This window comes from Leuresthes tenuis, unplaced genomic scaffold (genome assembly GCF_036924035.1).
Source record: "Leuresthes tenuis unplaced genomic scaffold, fLeuTen1.0.hap1 SCAF_5, whole genome shotgun sequence".
Lineage (NCBI taxonomy): Eukaryota > Metazoa > Chordata > Actinopteri > Atheriniformes > Atherinopsidae > Leuresthes > Leuresthes tenuis.
The window spans coordinates 18,412,695-18,434,704 of NW_027325359.1; the positions used below are offsets into that span (position 1 = coordinate 18,412,695).

A 22,010-nucleotide genomic window follows, 5' to 3' on the forward strand; every position below is an offset into this window, starting at 1 on the left:
AACCGGGATTTAAGTATGCCTATGGCCATCTCAACCCGGGCTCTAGTCCTGCAGTGGGCTGCATTAAAACGTTGTTGGGGTCCCGGCTCAGGGTCAGAGTAAGGGGTCAACAGAGAGGGCTGGCATGGATAGCCTCGATTCCCCCAGCAAGTAGCCATCAAACTCTCCTGTAAATCTAGAGGACACATTTGAGTGCATTTAAAAAGGGTGACATAGAACATTTGTACAATGCTTTAGCTTCCTTATCACGTGCAAATCTGTTGCTCAGACTACACTTCCGGTAGATCCGGGAATCATGCACAGAGCCAGGCCACTTGGCTTCTGCATTTGTGATGATGTAAGCTGCATCACATGATCTTCAGTGCAGAGAATGACATGAGTTAGTTGTATTGTAATGTTTACATTTTCATGTTTTTTAAGATGGTAGGTCACATATCTGGATATCGATGCTCGACGTAAAGCATTTCGAATCAATAAGGCTTCAATGTCAATCGGATTTGGTAGGAAAGGGCAATCCATGTCTGCCAGCTTTCTTTATGTGGGAGGAGACAGGTAGAAACTCTGGGTTTCTTATAGTAAACCTGCCAGCGAGCAGGTTATGTTCACAGAGTCTGTTACCATGGTGATTGACTGAGAGTTTCAGTTACCTCTCTTTCTGGAACGGATAACTCAGAGGGTTAACTTACTCTGATTTTTCACTTAACCCGCTTTCTGGAATACCCCCCAGATGCTTGAACCACCACTAACTCCTGATGGAACAGCAATTCTACTGAGTCACCTCCCAGACGACTGAGCTCCACACCCTATCTAAGGTTATACTCGATGTCTCAATTTCCTGTTAGTCTTAACCCTGAGCCCCAAAGTACCGGTAAATGTCAGGGGAATATAATCATGTTCCATCAGATGTAATAATGAACCTCTGCTTCAGCTTCTTCTGATTTACAGCCTCCGCTGAGCAGAGGGAGAAACTATCTTGATCTTGTCATGAATAGAAAACAGCACATTTTTGACAACGTTTTTGACAGAGCCAAGCAAAGCGTATGCACCAGTTCCTCTCTTAAGGTCTTCTCATTGTATCTGCCACTGTTTGTTTTTAGTTGTTGTTTTATTCCTTATCTAAAATCTACCATTATGGTGAAAGTGTTTAGTTATCTCATTGCGATGTGGTATCCAGAAGCGTAACGATGTGGCTAGAAAGGAAACATGTAAACCCTGGTATCTAAGGGTGCTTGAGGGCAATTTCAGGCTCAGGAATGTGCATAATGAATAATGAATGTGCAGAATGTCAGTGTAATTAAAAAAACCAACCTTCACGTTCACAATATTTTATTGTCGGGGGGAGGGTCAATAAGAAAAAAATCGTCAATATGATTAGATCAGATTATTTCTGACTCGGGCTGTTTCAAGGTAACTTGTCTGAATGATTTTTCAGCTCAAGTTGATTTCATTACTGACGTATTTTACCAGAATTAAAGAATTACTGTTTTATTTGAAAGTTTCCAGGTGTTCAGAGATGCTCTTTCCCAAACAAAACCTAAAAATGTTTTCTTTCTCGATGAATCTGTTTGTGTAATTTGCATTTTGTTAATTACCATCCAGTTTAAAATTTCAAAAACTTTGTAGTTTTACTGTTTTAAGATATTAACTGGGAGGTGATTCTGAAGACAGAAAGTTAAGGTTTGAGGATCTTTAACTCTTTAACTTTTACCTCAAGACTCATCAAGTCTTTTTTGATTTTGGCTGAAGGATTTTTTTAGGAGAAAAAAAAGAAAGAATAAGAATTTTTCAGTTTAAAGGTTGCTTCCAAAACGATTTAAATTTTTTTAATCAAACCCAAATAGTCTTAAAAAGGGTGTGCAAAGCATTAAAACAGATGTTCGTAACAGAATCTAGTTGTGACCAACTGGGCCTTGTAAACAAAGACAAGTCTCTATTTGAATAAATCAGCTAAACTGGAGCTGTGATTTAATTTAAAAAGCAGGAAAAAAACTCACCTTAATGAACCATACCTTCTCATTTTTGTTAAACGTTTTTCTCAGGGTTTAGTGTATGCAAATATTCCTTCTTTTCTGAGACATATGTATATTTAGCATATCCTTTTATCCAAAGCTCTTTCAAGTAAACACATTTAGTGCAAGATGACATTCAGCATCTTTGACATGAAGACCAGGGAAGCTGGGGATTGAATCAGCAGCATTCAGAGTTGAGCCTGAGTTGAAGAGTAATAGTGATTTCTTACAAGAACTTTTCAATTAAAAAGTTGTGTGCCAAATCATCCTAAAGTTTAAAGCAAATTCAAAAAAATCCAAAAAAGTGGTTTGCAACATAATTTAGTTGTGATCAAGATTAAGATTAGATTCATTGTCATGTACAGGGAAATACACAAAATTTCTCCTCAGCATTTAACTCATCCAGGTTGGCACACAGGCACAGGTTTTTGAGTGCAAGAGTGGGAATCAAACCAACCTAATTCCCGAATCCAACATTCCAGTTATTGGACGACCAACTCTAACCACTGAGCAACACTGATCAGAAAAACAAAATATATTTCCAAAGCGAAAAGGGTCAAGGAACAATGTTTTGTAGACTATTATTCTATGCCATACAAAAATCCTAAAGTTTGGCACCTGTGATGTTTTCTTACTATCTGACAAAAAATTATCTACCTTTCTCTCAGGTGTAAGAATGAAATGCAAGTAGTCCATTTGTCAAATTATGTATTTATTTGAAAAAAACGTGTTCCAGTTGAGCATTTGTTCTTAGCAAGTACTTGTTGTATTGTGTCATGTTTTATATTTAGGTTTTGTTATTCTACTTTTGTTTTTGGTACATTATTAATCAGTACTTAAAAGGCAAATTGTGGAATTGGCATCAGAAATGGTTTATAAGTGAGCACAATGTGTTAAACGCTTCAAGCTCAAATAATTCTTATTCTTTTTTGTTGTTAGTGGTCTGAAATAGAGCATTTATCTGTGAAAAATTGTAAGTAGCCTACTTCCCTATTGTACCTTTTTTGGTCTGTTATATACGAGTATGCTGTCGTTTGTCAGTCTAGCTACCTTAGATATTCATAGGTTAAAAACCTCGTCTAAATTATCTATAAAATGATCCGAAATAACCAGATGTGCTTTGTGTAGTTTTAACTGTTAGGTGTTGGCAAGACATTTCATCCCACCGAGCCTCCTTTCACTGCATTGCCCACATTCCCCCTTTTTTCCCACACGACCTTGTTTTCAACATGGATGCCGAAAACCCTCCCCTCACATCGCTGTTTATGTTCCTGAAGAAGCAACGTGACCGTATCCCGTGGCGCACACTGGCTCAAAATACCACTGTCAGTTGACCGTGGACTTACCAATTGCTTTAATATTTATTTTTTTAATACGGTGCGGCACTTTTACGGTCAAAAGCCCAAAACAATACGAAAACCGACGCGGAATGGCGTCTGCTAGGGGCCCAGGCGGCTGAATAACATTATCATACACTCGAAAAGGACACGATGGACAGAGGTCTGGACCAATAGGAGTGAGCGTTTAATTCATTAACCAATAGTCTTTGATGTCAAGGGAAAAGGCGGTACAACACTGGTAGTATTGTGCTGTCATACATGTTCCTGGTGTGTGGACGTCGCTGATCATTTCCTGCACTGTTGCATGGTGGTCGAACAGGAGGAATTGTTGGAAATTTTTTCGGAGGTTAGTATATAAATTGGTTTTTACCCAGTGTGCATTATTCCCACAGCCATCTCTGTTGTGAGTGGGAGTGACAGGCGGTGGCAGGGATTCAGTTGGAGATTGGAAAGAGCTGTTTAATGAAAAAATAAAACTGACACCCACCGAGCCAAAATGCTTATGATATCGTTAATTAGCTCATGGATTCCTCGTTCTTGTTTCCTTACTGCGTTGCTAGTTAGTCTAAGTTGGCTAGGAATGGCATGGAGAGAGCTAGCTAGCTTCTAGCTGTCACTCGGTGTCCGCTAAGACACTACATGACAGTTCAAGCTTGTCGAACCCTTAAACTTTATCTTCTAAAGACAGTTTGGTCTCAACCGATAAAAGTCGTGACGGCACCACTTGGCATATTTAGCTGTGCTGTTAGCATAACGGCTAACTAGCTTACTATGTTATGACATTGTTACCGAGGTTTTAGCGGTGTTCTGTTTGTTCATTTATGTCGATAATAGGCTAAAAACAACAACAGTGCAAGTGTTATACTGGACTTAGTTCAACACGCTACTTTGTGAACGCTTATATGATAAAGACAGTTGACAATGTTGCAAGTCATAGTTGTGCTTCAAGGTAATTAGCCAGCCGAAAATGCTAGATTCAAATTAGCAAGCGCCAAAAACAGATCAGCTGTCAGAAGATAACTGATATTTAAACCTCTGCAGGTAATGAGCTGTAAGGGTGGCCTACAAATTGTAAATCTTTGAATATTTTTCATGCTGTAATGACAGGTAATGAAAATAGGATATTTGTGACATATTTATGACTTCAGAAATGAATTTTGCTGGACAGTTATTATTAAATATAAGATGTGTCACATATTATGTGTTTAAAACTATACAGTGTTCTGTCTTTGGGGGCCCAGATCGTTAAGAGGGTACCTTTTTGTTTAATATGATTGGAAGCAGAGACTGAAAGATTTGTCTTGTGAAGATCAACAGTATTGAGTGATTAATATTTCAGGAGGAACATGAACGAAATGTGAATCCAGACCCATCTGTTATTCAATAGTCTTTGGACACATTTTTAATTTTATAAACTTCACAGTGACATCTCTGCATTATATCACAGTGTATGAAATGGGATGAACAGGGGTTAATATGGGTCCAGCATTTTATTTTTCAAGTAAATTGCATGTTGGCTACACTCTCTTGCAAAGTTGATTTCCCGCCAGTGTGTGTCTGCTGACCCGTGGGTGCCAGCATAAGGTTGAATCTCCTTTTTGTGTCCCTCCAGCAGCTAAAGCATGCTCTTGGCTCAGATAAACCGGGACTCCCAGGGAATGTCAGAGTTTCACGATGCAGATGGGCAGCCTGTTACTCTCTGTCTGACGGAGGCAGTGACGGTGGCAGGTGAGCAACCAGACTTGAATTTGTCATTGACATAACACAGTTCACTGACAGTATTTGCTGAATAATAGCAAAACATAAACTGTACTGGCTGTTTTAAAGGACCAGAAAAGAAGAAGTTATCTCACTCAAACAGGCTAAAATTGATTGATTGAAATAAGTGATGATTCTGCAAACACCACAACATCGTCCTTTTACCCGTTAAGCCAACAGTTTAAGTGTTGTCCGTGTCGAATGATTTCCTAGATGGTGATCAGATGGAGAGCATGGACACAGTGAGCCTGCAGGCTGTTACACTTGCCGATGGTTCAACAGCATATATCCAACACGACTCCAAAGGTTCCTTTTCAGATGGGCAGATCATGGATGGTCAGGTGATCCAACTGGAGGATGGCTCGGCTGCCTATGTCCAGCATGTGTCCATGCCTAAATCAGGTAAGAGATAAACCACTGCATTATAGAAGTAGCAAGAAGGAAAAAAAAGACATTTTACAAATTTACATCCAGAGACTGAATGGTTTTTCCAGTGTTTTTTTTTTATTATTATTGTTTGAGGTTGTTTTGCTGTGTAAAGCTTTTACTTAAGTGCATTTTATCTGTGCTGCAATGAGGCTGCAAGCACACAACATCAGTGAGGTGGAAGTGACTGTTTTTTAAATGTACATTGTAGGAGGAGACAGTTTACAGCTCGAAGATGGGCAGGCTGTTCAGTTAGAAGATGGAACAACTGCATACATTCACACACCCAAAGGTAAATATCTAACAACCCAAATGTTTTTGGGTTTTTTTCTTCGGAGGATGTTTGATTTGTTATCTCTTTCTTCAACTTTCACTGCAGAAATTGGTCTGTCTGGCATTTCTGGACTATTCTGACTTGTGTTCAATTTTGAATAAAAGGAAACTTGAAAAAAATGCTCAATTTTTGTATTTCACAGCAATTAGAAATACTCTAGTGTGACAAACTGACTCGCATTGATTTGGAATATAGAAAACAAGCAACCCTCTCTGACCCTGAGGTTTCTTATTGGACCCTCGCCTCGCCTCATCTCATCTCATTTATTTATTTACTTACTCTAAATCATTGTCCACGTTTCTTTGCAGATACATATGACCAGAGTGGCTTGCAGGAGGTACAGCTGGAGGATGGCAGTACTGCCTACATCCAGCACACGGTGCACATGCCTCAGTCCAATACCATCCTGGCCATCCAGGCTGATGGCACCATTGCTGACCTGCAGGCTGAGGCCACAGCCATCGACCCAGAGACCATCAGTGTGTTGGAGCACTATAGTACAAAGGTACATGTACTGTCTCAATTGTTTTGTTGTAGAAATTTTTCTTTATCACGTGGGATAGAATATAATGATAACATACACTAAATTTGTATTTACTTATTGTTTAGATGGCTTTTTTCAATGCTGTACTGTATTAAGATCCTACTAACATACATATGTGTTTCACATTGTTGGGAATTTTCAGGTTATTCCAGCTGACTACTAATAAAAAGGAAATGTCTGTCCTTCTCCTCTTAGGTGGAGAATGTTGAAAACTCTTTGGGGTCCTTTGGCAGAGTGGAAGCAGACAATGGTGTCCAAATGCGGGTAGCGTATTTGTATATTTCCTTTTATGTATTAATTTTTCACTTGTAGTTGGAGAACACGGACTAAATTGTGCTTCTTGTCTTTTAGATTGTGCTACAAGGTCAAGACAACAGGCCTGCAAGAGTGTCAAATGTGGGAGAAAAGTCTTTCCGCTGTGAATATGAAGGCTGTGGAAAGCTCTACACGACTGCCCACCACCTCAAGGTCAGTGTGGGTGTTTTGTGAACATGCATGCACACAGAATATGTGTTTATGAAAAGAAAAAAAGTGCTCTTTTGCTTTTTTTCTCAAGTGTGAGATTGCCTGAACACAATCTTTTTTTTTTTCTGAACAGCACATTGCTGCTATGTTGCTAGCAACAACTTTGTTTTTTTTATCAGCCACATTGCTAAACTGTGTTTTTTTTGTTTTTTCTCATGCGGCAGGTACATGAGCGCTCTCACACTGGAGACAAACCGTACATCTGTGACTATCGAGGCTGTGGGAAGAAGTTTGCCACAGGTAGTTATGAAAAATGAAACTCGTCTTGCCCTCATGTCTTCTTAACTTGATACAATAGACAGGTTTTGTTCCCCCTGTTTGCACTATTTAAGTGTTTTTTTTAAAAAATTAGAATCCCATGATCATGGTAAAGCTATTAGCAAGTCATATTATCTGTTGCAATTAGAATTGACTGAATAGAAATATGTGTGAATTGTCCAGAAGTAATGATCTTACTTTCAATGTTTATGGCAATCTAAGGATATGGACTGAAGAGTCACTCGCGCACACACACGGGAGAGAAGCCATATAGATGTCAGGAAATGAATTGCTGCAAGTCCTTTAAAACCTCTGGAGACCTTCAAAAACACACAAGGACTCATACAGGTACACATCCACACCCTGAAACTCTCTGACCGGTAATGACTTTGTTGAAAGTTACAGTGAGCTTTAAAAGTGTAAATGTCTTCTACTGATGACTGCAGTTTGCTGCTGCTGATAACTGAAACTTGGCCTCAGGAGTATCGTGTTGAAATGATTATGTCGGTGAAAACTAACAGACCAAACTCAGTGTTTTGAAATGACACAGAATGCGATGAAGTACCAGGATTGGCTGAACAATTTGAGAGGTTGTGTTATACGAAGGGAGCTCAAGCTTTTAACAACTGTCAAAGTGCCGGAGGGTAGGCACATGGTCATCATGAGCAGCGTGATGACCAAATATAGACCTCCACTGTTTATGTTTGAAATAGAATACAATTTACAAAATACTGTGGCCCAAAAAGACTGACACATTCAGCATTTTATCATATAAGGAGATGGATTCTTTTTGTGTCATTAGTGTGAGAATGAGAAGTTTTCTTGGTTATTTCTTTCTTAACGTCTTTGCATCTCATGTCTTGCTGTGCAGGGGAGAAGCCCTTTAAATGCCCAGTCGACGGCTGCGGCAGATCATTTACCACCTCCAACATCCGCAAAGTTCACATCCGAACGCACACTGGAGAGCGGCCATACTACTGCTCTGAGCCAAGTTGTGGACGGTCATTTGCCAGTGCCACCAATTACAAGAATCATATGAGGATTCACACCGGTGCGTCCCTTTAAGTATCATTGTCTCTGATGTCTCTGATGACTTAGCCACAGTTTATACTAAGTGTAGAGTCCTGTACCAAGATGTATATAGTTGTTCTTGAGTCCTTGTCAAATACTGAATAAAGTTTTCAACAGCTTGTCATACTTTTGATGAAGAAACAAAACTTTTTGTCTGACTGCTTTTCTACTTCTACAGGAGAGAAACCATACGTGTGCACCGTGCCTGGCTGTGAAAAGCGCTTCACAGAATACTCCAGCCTTTATAAACACCATGTTGTCCATACACCTTGCAAACCTTACAACTGCAACCATTGTGGTAAAACCTACAAGCAGATCTCGACGCTCGCCATGCACAAACGCACAGCACACAACGACACCGAGCCCATCGAGGAGGAGCAGGAGGCGTACTTTGAACCACCAGCAGGTCAGTGAATATGCAATGGAAAGAAACGCCTTTTAAGAAAAAGGTTTGTTTGTTTTGTTCCCTTTTTATTACAGATGGTGGAGTGTGTATAAGATTAGATCCAACTTGGATCTGTAAATTTTCTTTCTAATCAAAAGAAAACTGAACTGATTGAATTGAATTAATCTTTCAGATGCTATTGATGATCCAAATGTCAGCTATACGTCAACTGTGGTGGAGGCAGACGACTCTGGTTCAGAGCAGGTTCCAGTGGAGACCTCCGAAATGGTGGGTCAGCAGCATGTTGCCTTGGTAACTCAGGAGGATGGGACACAACAACAGGTAACTTTTCTAACTGCTTGTTTCTACTTTTGAGTAATAAACAGTTTGACTATGTCTTTGCACTGACACTTTCCTGCAAATAGATACTATAGACCAGGGATGTCAAACTCCGGTCCTCGAGGGCAGGTGTCCTGCAGGTTTCAGATGCTTCCCAACTTCAACACACCTGATTCAGATTAAATGAAGCTCTTCGAAAGATTGTTAAGTTCTGCTCAAGCCTGCTAATGATGCATTGATCTGATTCAGGTGCATTGAAGCAGGCAAGCATCTAAAACCTGCAGGACAGCGGCCCTCGAGGACCGGAGTTTGACATCCCTGCTATAGACCATATTGTAACATAAGTAAGAAAGAGCTTCGCACGTGTATATAATACTTTGTCAAAGCGCTATCAGATAAAAGAGGCTTCTAAAAGCAAGTTAGCGCTGACTAGTATCATTCACAGTTTGGTTTTGTTGCTTTATTATGTTCCAGTGGAAGTTTCACAATCTGCCAGCACACCATGTAACATGCTAAACAGTCATGAGATCACTGGCTAATTAGTCTGGGCCACCACTAACCAAAACTGGCTTATAAGTAGTAAAAGCTTAACAGAAACTGAAATTAATTGACCAATAAGATCTTCGTTGAGCTACCCTTGGCCTCCTGCATCAAATTCAAGTCACTGATGCTAGCCTACAAAGGCTGAAGTCACGACTCGGTCACTCCAGTCATCAAAAGATTGTCTTCTAGCAGTGCCTACGCCATGCTCAAGACAATCCAGACTCTTTTCATGTGTCATTCCATGATGGTGGAATGACCTACTAAGTGCAACTTACCCCCTCTACTGCACCTTTTCTTTCTGTACTTCCCTCTATGCCTGCACTCTATTTCTGCACCGTCACCCCTGTCACCTCTGACAGAGTGGTTTTTCTTCTATGTCGCTTATTGTTAGCTTTGATGTTAGCTGCATTGTTATATCCTCATTTGTAAGTCGCTTTGAATTAAAGCATCTGCCAAATGCATAAATATAAACAAACAAACATGATAGAAGCAATGTGAGACCATCTTGAAGAAGAAAATAAAGAATGGTAGCAGATATTCAGAATGCAGCTTATCTATCATGAAGTATATAGTTGCAGTACCAGTAAATAATTAAGTCACATCTACAGTTCTGTATATATTAAAATTCACTGAGTTGTGCATAATGAGTAATACCATAGATTTAAGAACTTTCATCCAAGGTTTTGACTGATTTACTGTGAAACTGAATATTTATCCCTTAGTATTGTGTTCCATATCAGGTCAGTATCTCTGAAGCAGACTTACAAGCCATGGGTGGCACAATCACCATGGTAACCCAAGAAGGCACAACCATAACCATCCCAGCCCATGAACTGGCAACGCAAGGCGCTCACTCGGTTACCATGGTAGCAACAGACGGATCAGATGAACAGGTAAACAACTGTTGTAACTCTCAGTCGTCTCCACAAAACTTTTTTTTGTTCCTTCTCTTTCTTTCTTCTTCTTCAATGCAGAGAAATAACCAATAATGGTTGTCTTTTTCTGGGTACCAGATGTGGTTCCTGCTTGATCTGTGACCCAACTCTGACACCCTTACTTGAGCTGGCTTGTATTTTATAAATACCAGGGTACATTTTAAAAATAGATGAATGAATGATGAATAAAAGTTATACAGTTACTGTAATGTGACTTATCGGTCTGTTTACTCTCCTTTTTAAAATCCCCGATTGACAATTTGCTATTTAGAATCTCAAAAAGGATGAGCAAGTGGAGATTCATATCAAGAAACCATGGCCACTACACTACCTATATGACAGGCTGGTCAATGCATCCTCCCTCTACGATATACCATCTTTTATTGTCTATCCTGACCTTAAACTGTACAAAAAACAAGTAGCCATCGGGTGTCTGAATTGAAGCAGATGTGAAAGTGCCTTAAAGTATAATACCACTCATTGCTCCAAAACATGTTTGGCTCCAATAGATGAACTACTCTCATCAAATACATTATTCAGTGTTGATGTCATCATGGTGTCATTAGTTTTAGTCCCTCTTATCAGTGTGCTGGTGGTCCTACTGAAAATAATCCTCATTTTCATCCTCAAATTTGCATACTTTTATCCAATCAGCATCACTCTGATGATCACTCTCCAGCCCCACCCCATCTTCCAAATTAACAATTTAATTTAATAGCAGAACATTCTGGCTTTTTAAAAACATTCCTCAATTAATTTGAATGAAATTGTAAGTTTTTGCAAATGTTTCTTTTTTTCCTTCTTTTTTCTCAGATGAAGAAAAACAGAATTATGAACCCAAAAAAAGAAAAAGAAATCCGTAAATGCTTTGCTCTTCTGGATTTTATGACCGCTTGACTTCTTTAAACATCGAATTTACTGAAACAAAAACTGATATTCTTCATCAGTAAGGTTCCAGCTCTGGTGTATAGGAGTCGTCGTTGTTTTATTTCCAATTTTCCCCCGTGCGATCCGGACCGTTTCCTGGCCGCGTCATTTCTGAATAGTTTTATTGTTCCTCCCTCTGTGGCAAGCTGCATCATCGTCCCTTTCACCAAACCTCCGTTTGATTGTTGGAGTGAGAAAATTGTCCAAAACTTCAATTACGATCTGTACATTTACTGTAGAAGTAATAACTGCCCCTGGTCCTTTTACATCCTTCCATCAACCCCGCTTCGGCACTTATTTGCCTGTTTTCCTGCCACTTTGATGATTGACCTGTATGTTTCCCTTTTGCGACCTTCCCATTTTGTTCGTACTTGCTCCAATTTTTTGACACTGACCAGGAACAACCAACATCTTTTGCCACATTTGTTTTAGAAATGTGAATTACAAGGCGATCCCATTGACAAACTGAATGACTCCATATTTTTTGTTTTCCCTTTACCCGATCTGGGGGAAAAATGCAAAAATACCACTGAGATTGAAGCTATTTTTTTTAGGTATGTTTAAAAGCTAAATAAACATCCTCCAAGTCAAGTTTATTTGTATGGCACATTTCATGTGCAAAACAATTCAAAGTGCTTTACATAAAATAAAAGCATTATAGTGGGAAGTGGAAGAAGCATTACAAATACATAAAAGAATATAAAGAGAAACAAATAAAACTATTTATATTGACTAAAATTATTAAAACCAAGCAAACAGTTTAGATAAATTAAAAGATACCGTGCAGGTTTCATGCATAGACACGTGAGAAAAGACAAGTTTTTAACCTGGATTTAAAAATGTCTACATTGTGAGTGGTGATTTTATTTATTTATTTATTGGCAGAGGCTGCATTTACAGTCTTTGCCACAGTTCTTGTCAGACGCACAGCTTTAACGGCTCCGTCCAACTGTTGAAGATCTCTCTGTCGTCCTCAGGTGGCCATCATGACACCTGACATGGCCTCGTTTCAGACTGTGGAGGAGGCGGGCTACAGCCATGAGCAAGAAGATATTCATCCTGTCACATTATTGGCCACCTCCAATGGCACCCACATCGCTGTGCAGGTTAGTGGACTGGTGAGTTTTGCTTGTTGATTTGTAAAGAGGATGAGCAGACACAAAATGATACATAACGGGGTAAAAATGCAGGGAATCTTCCACCTGTAGAATTACTAAGGAATGCAAACTCAGCAGTGCAAGCCTGCCAGATATGCACTATATGTACTTTGTGTTTTTGTCCTGAAGCATCATTTTTGTATGATTTAAATTCTTCATATGATACAATCAGGAGGTTTAGATGATACCGGCCTTGGTTTCAGTTAGGGCTGAGGCTACTGTCTCGCTTCATAATCCCTTCCCAGGTTCCACCCACTTAAACTATTTGGCTAAATTCTTAAAAGTTTCCTGGGTGGGTTGGGTTGAAGTCAGGTTTTAGAGGGAAATGTGCTGCTACCCACCTGCAGGTGCATTCAGTTTGGGATCATATTAAACCAAAACCTTCTAAAATAAAAAATCATAATTTTAGTTGTCATGTAAATCAAATTCACGATGACCATCAAAACTGTAACGGTGCTGTAATGATAATTGCACACAGTTGTGGTGTCATTCCTTCTTTTATTGGCAATAGCAGGAGGAAGTTAGTGGAATTTTTCCATTCAAGCTTTCCAAAATTTCCATCGATTGTTGTACCTGGTGACTTTGTGTGTAATATAAACCATGGTTGTTGCTACATCATCTGTTGCATTAAAGACATATTTACCATTCAAAAATAATTGTGTTTTAACTAAATATCACACTCAATTGAAATTCTTGATTTGGCTACGATCACTGAAGGTCTGATGACCAGGCTTTGTTTTCTCTTTTTATTCAACACCGTTTGCCTTTTAAAAGGAAGGCAAAGTAAACTGATGCAATCAGAATGCTAATTAACGGTAATTATCAAAGTGTCAGTCAGTGTTTGTGTTATTTATATTGTGTTTTTTTTCCACCCTCTCTTCAGCTTAGTGATCAGCCTTCGCTGGAGGAAGCCATTAGAATAGCATCAAGAATACAGCAAGGAGACACACCAGGCCTTGATGATTGATGGACTCATTAAGGACAATGATTTAGGAACAAGACCCTTTCAAATTAACTATATTAATTGGATAAATCATGTGTCTTCCTCCTTGTTTTTTTTCCACAATTGAACTTAGCTTTTATGTGTACATAGGATTTTGATAACTGGAGTTCTGCTCTGCTGTTTTGTCCCTCATCCAAAAAAAATGGGAGAGGGGAAAAATGCTTTGTAATGTTTATGATGCACAATGCACAGTGCAGTGTACAGTTAATGCTATTTCTAAATAAATAAAAAAAAAAGAAACGATTGTGTGATTATTCTTTTACTCTAAATTCTTGTTACATGTTTCCGGGTTCCGGGGGTAAGTTGCATAACTAAATGTAACTTGATTATTCATAACTGATGAATCTCAAGTGTGAGTAAGAGATGGGAACATTAAAAAAAAGAACATGACTAAGGTCTGCATGAGTAGTAAGGGCCACTTTTGTACAACAAAAACACCTGATAAGAGAGGACATGTATTCACTTTGTGAAACAACCTGATGACTCAGTTTGAGAGCTTTCCACCAGTCCCCTCCACCCACCCTACTGTACAACTTTCCTTCCAGACAGTGCAGTAGTTTCCAACACAAAATATTGACATCTATTACATAATCTTATGAACTGATTGAAACTATTTTGGAGTGGTATATTAGGAACCTAAAAATATATTATTCTAAGTTTACATTTAACATAATCCAAAAACTCCTTAAAATAGTTTATTTTACTTTATTTTGAAGTTTATTATTAAAATTGATGTTTGCAAGGGAAAAAAGACATTCGAGGTTTTATTAAGGGTTTTTGTGTGTGAGCCCCTTTTAAATGTGAATTTTTATTGCCACACATATATAACACGTATATTCAGTTCACTCTTTGATGTAGTTTTATTGTGGTTTTACTTTGATTGTGCCGTCCAAATAATGGACGCATTGTCTCGTAGTTAATGTAATTGGGTGACTTCAGTCTGGAGTTGTGAAAGGCACGCGTTCGCGCCAGATTATCATACCGCAATGGATGACGTAACGCCTCCCAAAACCACTCTGGAACGCCCATCTTTCAAAATTTCGAAGGGAGCTCTGATTGGCTATACAGTCACACGTGACCAACGGTCGCGGGAAGTCCTTTGCCACGCGCGTGATAGGAAGAACTCACTTCTTGACTCATTCAAACTTTTTGTAAACATTGCTAAGGTTTTATTGAGGAAAGACATGTTAATGTGACGGTGATCCTTGAAGACGACGTGACGGATATTGGTAATCAACTGAACGAAGAGCTTTTGGGATTTGCTTTAGTTTAATTATAACACAAGACGTTGTATTCTACCGTGAATACAAGCTCGTCTATGGCCTTTTCTCAGCGTGTTGGAATTGGGAAGCGAGTTACCTTTTTTGGTGAATTCGAGCAATAGAGAGCAGTCTTTAACAAACTTTATTTGATACCTTTACTTAAAGGTAACTAAGACTTGACTTATTATTACTATTTTTTTTTTGGAGGAACGCCGCTCCCCCTGCGCTGGGGGTCCAACCGCGTGATTTTCTTTTTTTTTTTTTTCGTCGACGAAACCGGGCTTTAAATCCTTAAAATGTCGAGTTACAGTCGCCACCGACACGGAACTCCGTCTCCAAAAAGTCGACCCATTCGTCAGAAATTACAGTTCACATCCAGCGACGGAGAAGACGACCCCATTGAAGATGTTAACAACAGCACCGGGGGCGAGTCTGGCTTCACAGAGATGGATTCCCCGATGGTGGTGCGACGGGACACCACCGACAAACGGTTGGAAGGGAGCAGCAGCCCCCTTAATCAGTCCGGAGGGGACGACGACGTGGAGCTGTGGGACGAGGAGAGTTATGGTTCTCCGACTCATCTGCGTTCACCGAGCAGTGTTATTTTTGCCAACTGTTCACCGTCGCCGAGGAAAGGCTCGCGGCTGTACGGAGGGTCGCCAGAGCGGAGCTTCATCCAAGACGACGGGGAAGGATCCAGCTCACCGATCCCAGACTGCCCTGACACACCTCCGCACAAAACCTTCAGAAAACTCCGACTTTTCGACACACCACACACACCAAAGGTTAGGACTTGTTAAGCTACACTGATCATAGTAATTACAGGCTTTTAAAACCCGTTTATTTGATATCAGTGGCTGAATTTGGTCGAATATTTGAGACCACAGTCCACATCAGCATAGGTTGGATATCTGCATGGGCAGCATTACGGGCAGTTTGTCCTTTAAATGCTCTTAAGGCACTTGAACAGGCTTGCTTAATCATTGTTTTGACTGTTAGTTTCCATCCAAAAACCGTGGCATTTCTGCCTGTAATTGTGTGTGTCCTGTCGATATCTTTGCTGTGTCGGTTAACGTCCCAGTGACCCACTTAATCAACTGTACCTGTTGCATAATGCTTTCAGTGTAGTCAGAAGGCCAGATCGTTTGAGTACTTGGGAGTTTTATGTCCAGGCATGTCTCTATAGTTGATCAGTACAGAAATGTATGCGCTCCATTATAAAAGTATGACACAATTGTAGAACTACATATGTTGTTTTATTTGAAATCTGATGTGCCCATGTAGATGACCTTAGTAACTAACAGAGCGTTAAACTCTTTTGCAGAGTTTGCTGTCCAAAGCCAGAGGCTCCGGCCCGGGATCCTCCAGCAGGAGAGTCGCCCTGTTCAAGAATGTGGAGTCTTCGGGAAAGTCAATCGCAGACAGCACCAGGAGACAGCAGATCCCTCTGGTCAACTTTAACCCCTTCACCCCAGACTCCCTCCTCATCCAGTCTGCCACACAACAAAGAAACAACAGGAAGCGAGCCCATTGGAATGAGTACGTTTCTCATGTTTTCTTTCCTCAATGTTCGGAATGGTTTGTCTTTGTTGTCTCAGTTGTAGTGTTACAACCTGTTGTACCTGAACAGATAGCACAGTGCCTCTCGTGTTTCTATGGCAGTAGACGAGCTGCAGTCAGTGTTTTATTCAACATTTTGCTCTTAAAGCATGGCAAATGTGCTCATCACTCATTGCAGAGCACGGTTGAACAGCTATTTCTGTTATATCTAATGCATACTGAAGCTTTTGTTAAAACAACCAGATACGTTAAAGCCGTTAACTAAGGTCAGGGGGGATTGGCTGGCAACCAAGACTTAATGGTTACCAGTGAACTCTGCCATGTGCTTGTGAAGTCCGCCCCCTGCTGTACAGAATGCTAACAAACAACACCCTCTGTTGTTTTTCAGCTCTTGTGGAGAAGACATGGAGGCAAGTGATGCAGAAGGAGAAGATGAAGTCCTCCCACCATCTAAGGTAAATTGCATCAACGTCATATAAATATGCACTTGCACACAGGAAAATTAATGCTCTCAATCATAAAGGCATACATAGTGACTTAACTAACAGAAATTTGGCCATGTGGTCAGCTGACATGCTGCCATGCAATACCATACCAAGTTTTTGTGAGTTCAAAGTGAAGAAAGTGAATGGATGCCGAGTGTCAATTCATGTGCAAATTGCCCCGAAACTGATTGTTTGGGAAACTGGTTTGTTTCGATGTGATGGTAAAAGCTTCTTGAAAACAAGTTTGTGCTGTTTGAAATGTTAATGTTCCACTTGTTGTCCCTCTGTCTGCCCTCAGAGGATCACTATGATGGAGAGCAACATGATGTCCCGATATGCTTCGGAGTTTCTCGAGCTGGAGAAAATAGGCTGCGGGGAATTTGGTGCCGTGTTCAAGTGTGTGAAAAGACTGGATGGCTGCATCTACGCCATTAAGAGATCAAAGAAACCTCTGGCAGGATCAGTGGACGAGTAAGTAGATTATTTCTGTTGGGAATTTTGGAAAATATGTGGGTTTTTTTGTAAGTATAAGTAATTCAATGAACAATAAAGAGTTTTTGTGTTATTGTTTTTATAATGAGGGTCAGACCCTTCCATTTTTGTACATGCTAACTAATAATTGGGCTTGATATGATCATTTCTGCTCCTTTGCATGTCTGAACAGTGTTTCTGCTTTAGCAGCTCATTAACCAGAAAGCCTTGAGGCGCCCCATCATCCCCCACTTTGAACAGCAAAACCAGTTTCAGATGTTTCCAATTAAAACGCCATGTCCCCTCTCCTTCACAGGCAAAATGCCTTACGGGAGGTGTATGCCCACGCCGTGCTGGGCCAACATCCCCACGTTGTGCGGTACTACTCGGCCTGGGCTGAGGACGACCATATGCTCATCCAGAACGAATACTGCAACGGCGGCACGCTGTCCGATGTCATAACAGAGAACTACAGGCGGCTCAGCTACTTGTCGGAGCTGGAACTGAAAGATCTGCTGCTTCAAGTCACACGAGGGCTCAAGTACATCCACTCGACTTCTCTGGTGCACATGGACATTAAGCCCAGTGAGTACTTGTGGATGAAATGAGTGGTTTTGTTTTGGGTTGGTTTTTAATGATTCCTGGTCATAAATTAATCATTTCAACTCTTTTGTTCAAGGCAACATCTTCATTTCACGGAAATCTGTAGCAAGCTGTGATGAATGTGATGAAGATGATGGACTAATGACGAGTGTTATCTACAAAATCGGTAAGTGATCCCACAGATGAAGAACAATGTCCTGCATTTTTTTTTTCTGTAAGATTGAATTTCACAAACTCAGGATCTTGTCTGTCCTTTTTTCAGGTGATCTTGGTCATGTGACCACAGCGAAGAATCCACAGGTTGAGGAGGGTGACAGTAGATATTTAGCCAATGAAGTTTTACAAGAGGTTTGTAATCTTACTTATAAACCGGAACCATCGTAATCAGAACAGCATCAGATAAGGTCTTTAATCCTGTTGTTCTGTCCTTCCTTTAGGATTATAGTAACTTGACAAAGGCAGACATCTTTGCTTTGGCTCTGACCGTCGTCAGCGCCTCAGGGGCTGAACCTCTACCCACCAACGGAGAAAAGTGGCATGAAATCAGACGGGGCAAACTGCCCGCCATCCCACAACTGCTTTCCCCCGAGTTCCTCAGTCTGCTCAAGGTAACAGTCAACAGCCTTCATCCAATTTTTCTCTTAGTGTTTGTGAGACTGGAAGTCGCTGTCAGAACCTGGCTGCATGCACGCATTATTTAGTTATTTACGCCAGCAAGCAAGCAAGCCCATTCTTTCAGGTCATGTGCTAATATGCCTTTTCTTCAGCTTGGTCTTTTTAACTCACTTTTTTTTTTTTTTTGCAATGTTACTACCCCAACAAGCAATCTAGAAAATAAAATGTAGATTAATCAGAACATAGGGATGTTTGATTCAACCACAAACCTTATTCTTCTCATTTCTATCCAGAGATGGCTGATTGCTCCTTTTACTTTCACATCCCAGTATTTACTTTAGTCTGATTTGATCTTAAAAAAATCTTCTTTTTTTCTTTCTTGTTTTTCCAGCTGATGATCCACCCCGACCCAACCAGACGGCCATCAGCCTCTGACCTCATCAAACACCCGGTGCTTCTGACTGCTGCCAGAATGAGCGCAGACCAGCTCCGAGTCGAGCTCAACGCAGAGAAGTTCAAGAATGCCCTACTTCAAAAGTGAGCACAGCACACACTTTGTGATTTAGGTTTTCAACAGCTTGGATTAGACCAGTGTTTCTCAATTCCGGTCCTCATGACCCACTGCCCTGCATGTCCCTCCTCCACCACACCTGATTCAAATGATCAGCTCCTCATCAAGCTCTGCAGTGGCCTGATAAGGAGCCATTCATTTGAGTCAGGTGTGGTGGAGGAGGGAAACATCGAAAACATGCAGGGCAGTGGGTCATGAGGAATTGAGAAACACTGGATTAGACGGTTCTCAGATGGCTTGAGAAGCTGCAAAGTAGTTTTCTTGATGCTGTGTTTGTCGTGGCGATGCAAAGGAACTCTTGGACTGGCCGTTTAGATAGTTTGTTCATCATTAATCACTAATCCATAAGGGGGGGTGCATGTTTTTTTTGTCTAACGAGTGCTTTGACTCATTTAAAAGTCACCCAAATGATTGTTTGTCAGAACAGAAGCAGGAAAAGTTTCTGCCAAAGTTTTAGAGTTTGCGTTCTGCACTTATGAACTTAACTGATTCCTTATTCTTCCTTTTGTTCCACTAATCCTCAGAGAGCTGAAGAAAGCTCAGCTGGCCAGAGCTGCAGCGGAGGAGAAGGTTTTGTCCACAGACAGGATCCTGACCCGCTCCACAGTCCAGTCCAACCCCAGAAACTCCAGACTCATTGGAAAGAAAATGAATCGGTCGGTCAGCCTTACAATCTACTGAGACTTCACTCCACTTTGACAGGAGGTTAAACACAAAGGCTCACGGACCTTTTAAGCAGATCTGTTAACTTGAAACGGTCTCTTGTCTTTCTTTTGGAGGAGAACCCTGTCATTCGAGTAGTTGGGATCTTCTGCCCAGCTGAAGCTGTAGACTGTTGCTACACTGAACTGGAAGTTCTTCCAATAGACCCTTGTTGCCTTGTTCAGCCCTTTTACTGATGGGCTTTTTCCTCTGGAATATTCTCATTTCTCAAAGGTAGTTGCTTTACCTTCTACACTCAGTCATTCCTTAAGTTTCCATAGACATCAGGCTCTCTCTCCCCGATACAATCCGTGCACTTCCCTTGACAAAGCTGAAGCCCGATGGCAGAGGATCAAAGCTGCAGTGAAGCCCTCTTCAGTGTGAATGTACTTGCCTTTGCCGTGTGCACCTTACTGCCTGTCATATGCCTGATGCTGGGTACCAGGGGGTTATGAAAACTGACCGTGTATGTTTGTAATGGAGCACTTTGGAGGTAACATGTGGAACTAACCACAGTGTTTTATGAGAAAAATAAAGGAAACTTGCTGCTATTGATGTTTTGTGTGTATCAGGGCTCGGTCAATGTAGATCGGATCATTCATGAGGTCATTGGCTTTTACTTTCAAGTAGCAGAAGTCCATTCCTTCCACTTAATATTTGCCTTATTTTAATTTTTTTGTTGGATGGAAAATGGATCATGCCATTTGCTGGGGAAAAAAAATCAATTGATTGATCAAACCAGTGAGCTAACTCATTATCTGTGAGGTTAGAATTGATCCAGTCTTTGATTCTTCTGTTGATCAGTGCTGCCAACCCTGCCTGTAGCATTAGAGCAATCATCGTCCTGTTCTGTGAATTCTCGTGTTCTGTTTTTTTTTTTTTTTCCATTTTCACAAAGCTCATCCTCCATTACTGTTTTGAAACGCATTCCTCATCCATTTGTTCTTGTAACCCCTAACACAAAAAGCTTTGTAACTTGTACATATGTTCTTTTAATAAATTCTCTGTATTAATTGCTTCTAAAATTTGTCTTGGTAATTCTGCAATTAAGAAGTAAGACTCCAGACTAGGAGAGTGTTAAAAAGTTAGAGAAATTGGCTTTCGGGTGAAATTTCAGGGTGAACCTAAAATGCATTGTAACCTTTACAGGTGAACTTAAAGTGACCTTCTGTAAACTGTTGAATGCACATGTCCAAACTGTTCAAAGATGCCATTCTCCAACAAGGAGCTTAACTGAAAAATTCACAACAGGTTTTTTGACCCATGAATCGACCAATAAATGTCCTGGTTCAATTAGAATTGGTATTCAAACAGTCCTCCTCATCATGCTGTTCACATTGTGACATCAGACAAAGACGACACCTAACGATCAACAGCGTCTCGCCATTGCGAGGCTTCAAACAGGATGTTCTCAGACGGAAGTGGCCACTGAGCCTAGATTGTCATCAGCAGATTGCAACAGAGATACAGGGACTGGAAGAGTCACAGAAAGGCAAAGAAGTGGATGTCCTTTGTTGAGCAGAAATGATGGCCGCCAACTATGTTGGAGACGTCAGGGAGAGCGCTATGCATCAGCCACTGTTGTCACCAGACAAGCCTTTGGTGCTGTTACAGTGTGGGCAGGTGTGTCTAGTCAGTATGGAACTGCCCTACACTTTGTGAATGGTACAGTGAAAAGCCCATACTACCTGAATAACATAATTAATCCAGTCATTGTGCTTCTGCATGACTAACACAGGCCTAAATTAATCTTAATGGACGACAATGCTCCAGCTCATCGAGGTCGCATCATTAGGGAACGGCTGCTGGAGACTGGGGTACCTCAAATGGAGTGGCCTACACGTTCTCCAGACCTGAATCCTATAGAAAACCTATGGGATCAGCTGAGTCCCCGTAGAGGCTCATAACTCCGTACCCCAGAACCTCAATGACCTGAGGGCCGCCCTTCAAGAAGAGTGGGATGCCATGCCTCCGCAGACAATAAGCTGACAATAAGTCGACTTGTGAACGGCATGAGACGTCGTTGTCAAGCTGTAATTGATGCTCAAGGGCACATGACAATATATTTGAGACAGTGATATTTTTGTTGTGGTATACCCACCACTGTTGTTGGCTTGTTCGAGATACATGACACCTGGAGCCACACAGGTGGACTTAATTGAACTAATTGTGTGACTTCCAAAGTAA

The 22,010-nt window shown here is 40.7% G+C and overlaps 2 protein-coding genes across 6 annotated transcripts; both read left to right on the plus strand.

The window, feature by feature from the left end:
* Positions 1 to 3,592: 3,592 nt before the first annotated feature.
* Positions 3,593 to 13,794, plus strand: znf143b (zinc finger protein 143b). Of its 4 annotated transcripts, none has more exons than XM_072386390.1 (15): positions 3,593 to 3,695; positions 4,962 to 5,077; positions 5,321 to 5,509; positions 5,745 to 5,825; positions 6,176 to 6,372; positions 6,607 to 6,675; positions 6,763 to 6,879; positions 7,101 to 7,176; positions 7,417 to 7,542; positions 8,066 to 8,245; positions 8,444 to 8,671; positions 8,844 to 8,992; positions 10,273 to 10,425; positions 12,372 to 12,500; positions 13,435 to 13,794. In XM_072386390.1, the coding sequence occupies exons 2-15, from the start codon at positions 4,972 to 4,974 to the stop codon at positions 13,516 to 13,518; spliced, it is 1,884 nt and encodes a 627-aa protein (XP_072242491.1). In that variant the 5' UTR covers positions 3,593 to 3,695; positions 4,962 to 4,971; the 3' UTR covers positions 13,519 to 13,794. The 4 variants fall into 4 exon arrangements, with proteins under 4 accessions (XP_072242491.1, XP_072242488.1, XP_072242490.1 ...); XM_072386387.1 differs by having other exon boundaries at positions 3,594 to 3,695; positions 12,372 to 12,512; XM_072386389.1 differs by having other exon boundaries at positions 3,605 to 3,695; positions 4,965 to 5,077; positions 12,372 to 12,512.
* An 848-nt stretch (positions 13,795 to 14,642) lies between these two features.
* Positions 14,643 to 20,848, plus strand: wee1 (WEE1 G2 checkpoint kinase). 2 transcript variants are annotated; one of them, XM_072386391.1, is made up of 10 exons: positions 14,643 to 15,601; positions 16,141 to 16,355; positions 16,765 to 16,831; positions 17,160 to 17,332; positions 17,649 to 17,917; positions 18,012 to 18,101; positions 18,198 to 18,283; positions 18,373 to 18,543; positions 18,942 to 19,087; positions 19,646 to 20,848. In XM_072386391.1, the coding sequence occupies exons 1-10, from the start codon at positions 15,113 to 15,115 to the stop codon at positions 19,800 to 19,802; spliced, it is 1,863 nt and encodes a 620-aa protein (XP_072242492.1). In that variant the 5' UTR covers positions 14,643 to 15,112; the 3' UTR covers positions 19,803 to 20,848. The 2 variants fall into 2 exon arrangements, with proteins under 2 accessions (XP_072242492.1, XP_072242493.1); XM_072386392.1 differs by lacking the exon at positions 14,643 to 15,601 and adding an exon at positions 15,974 to 16,039.
* The last annotated feature ends 1,162 nt before the right edge of the window (positions 20,849 to 22,010 follow it).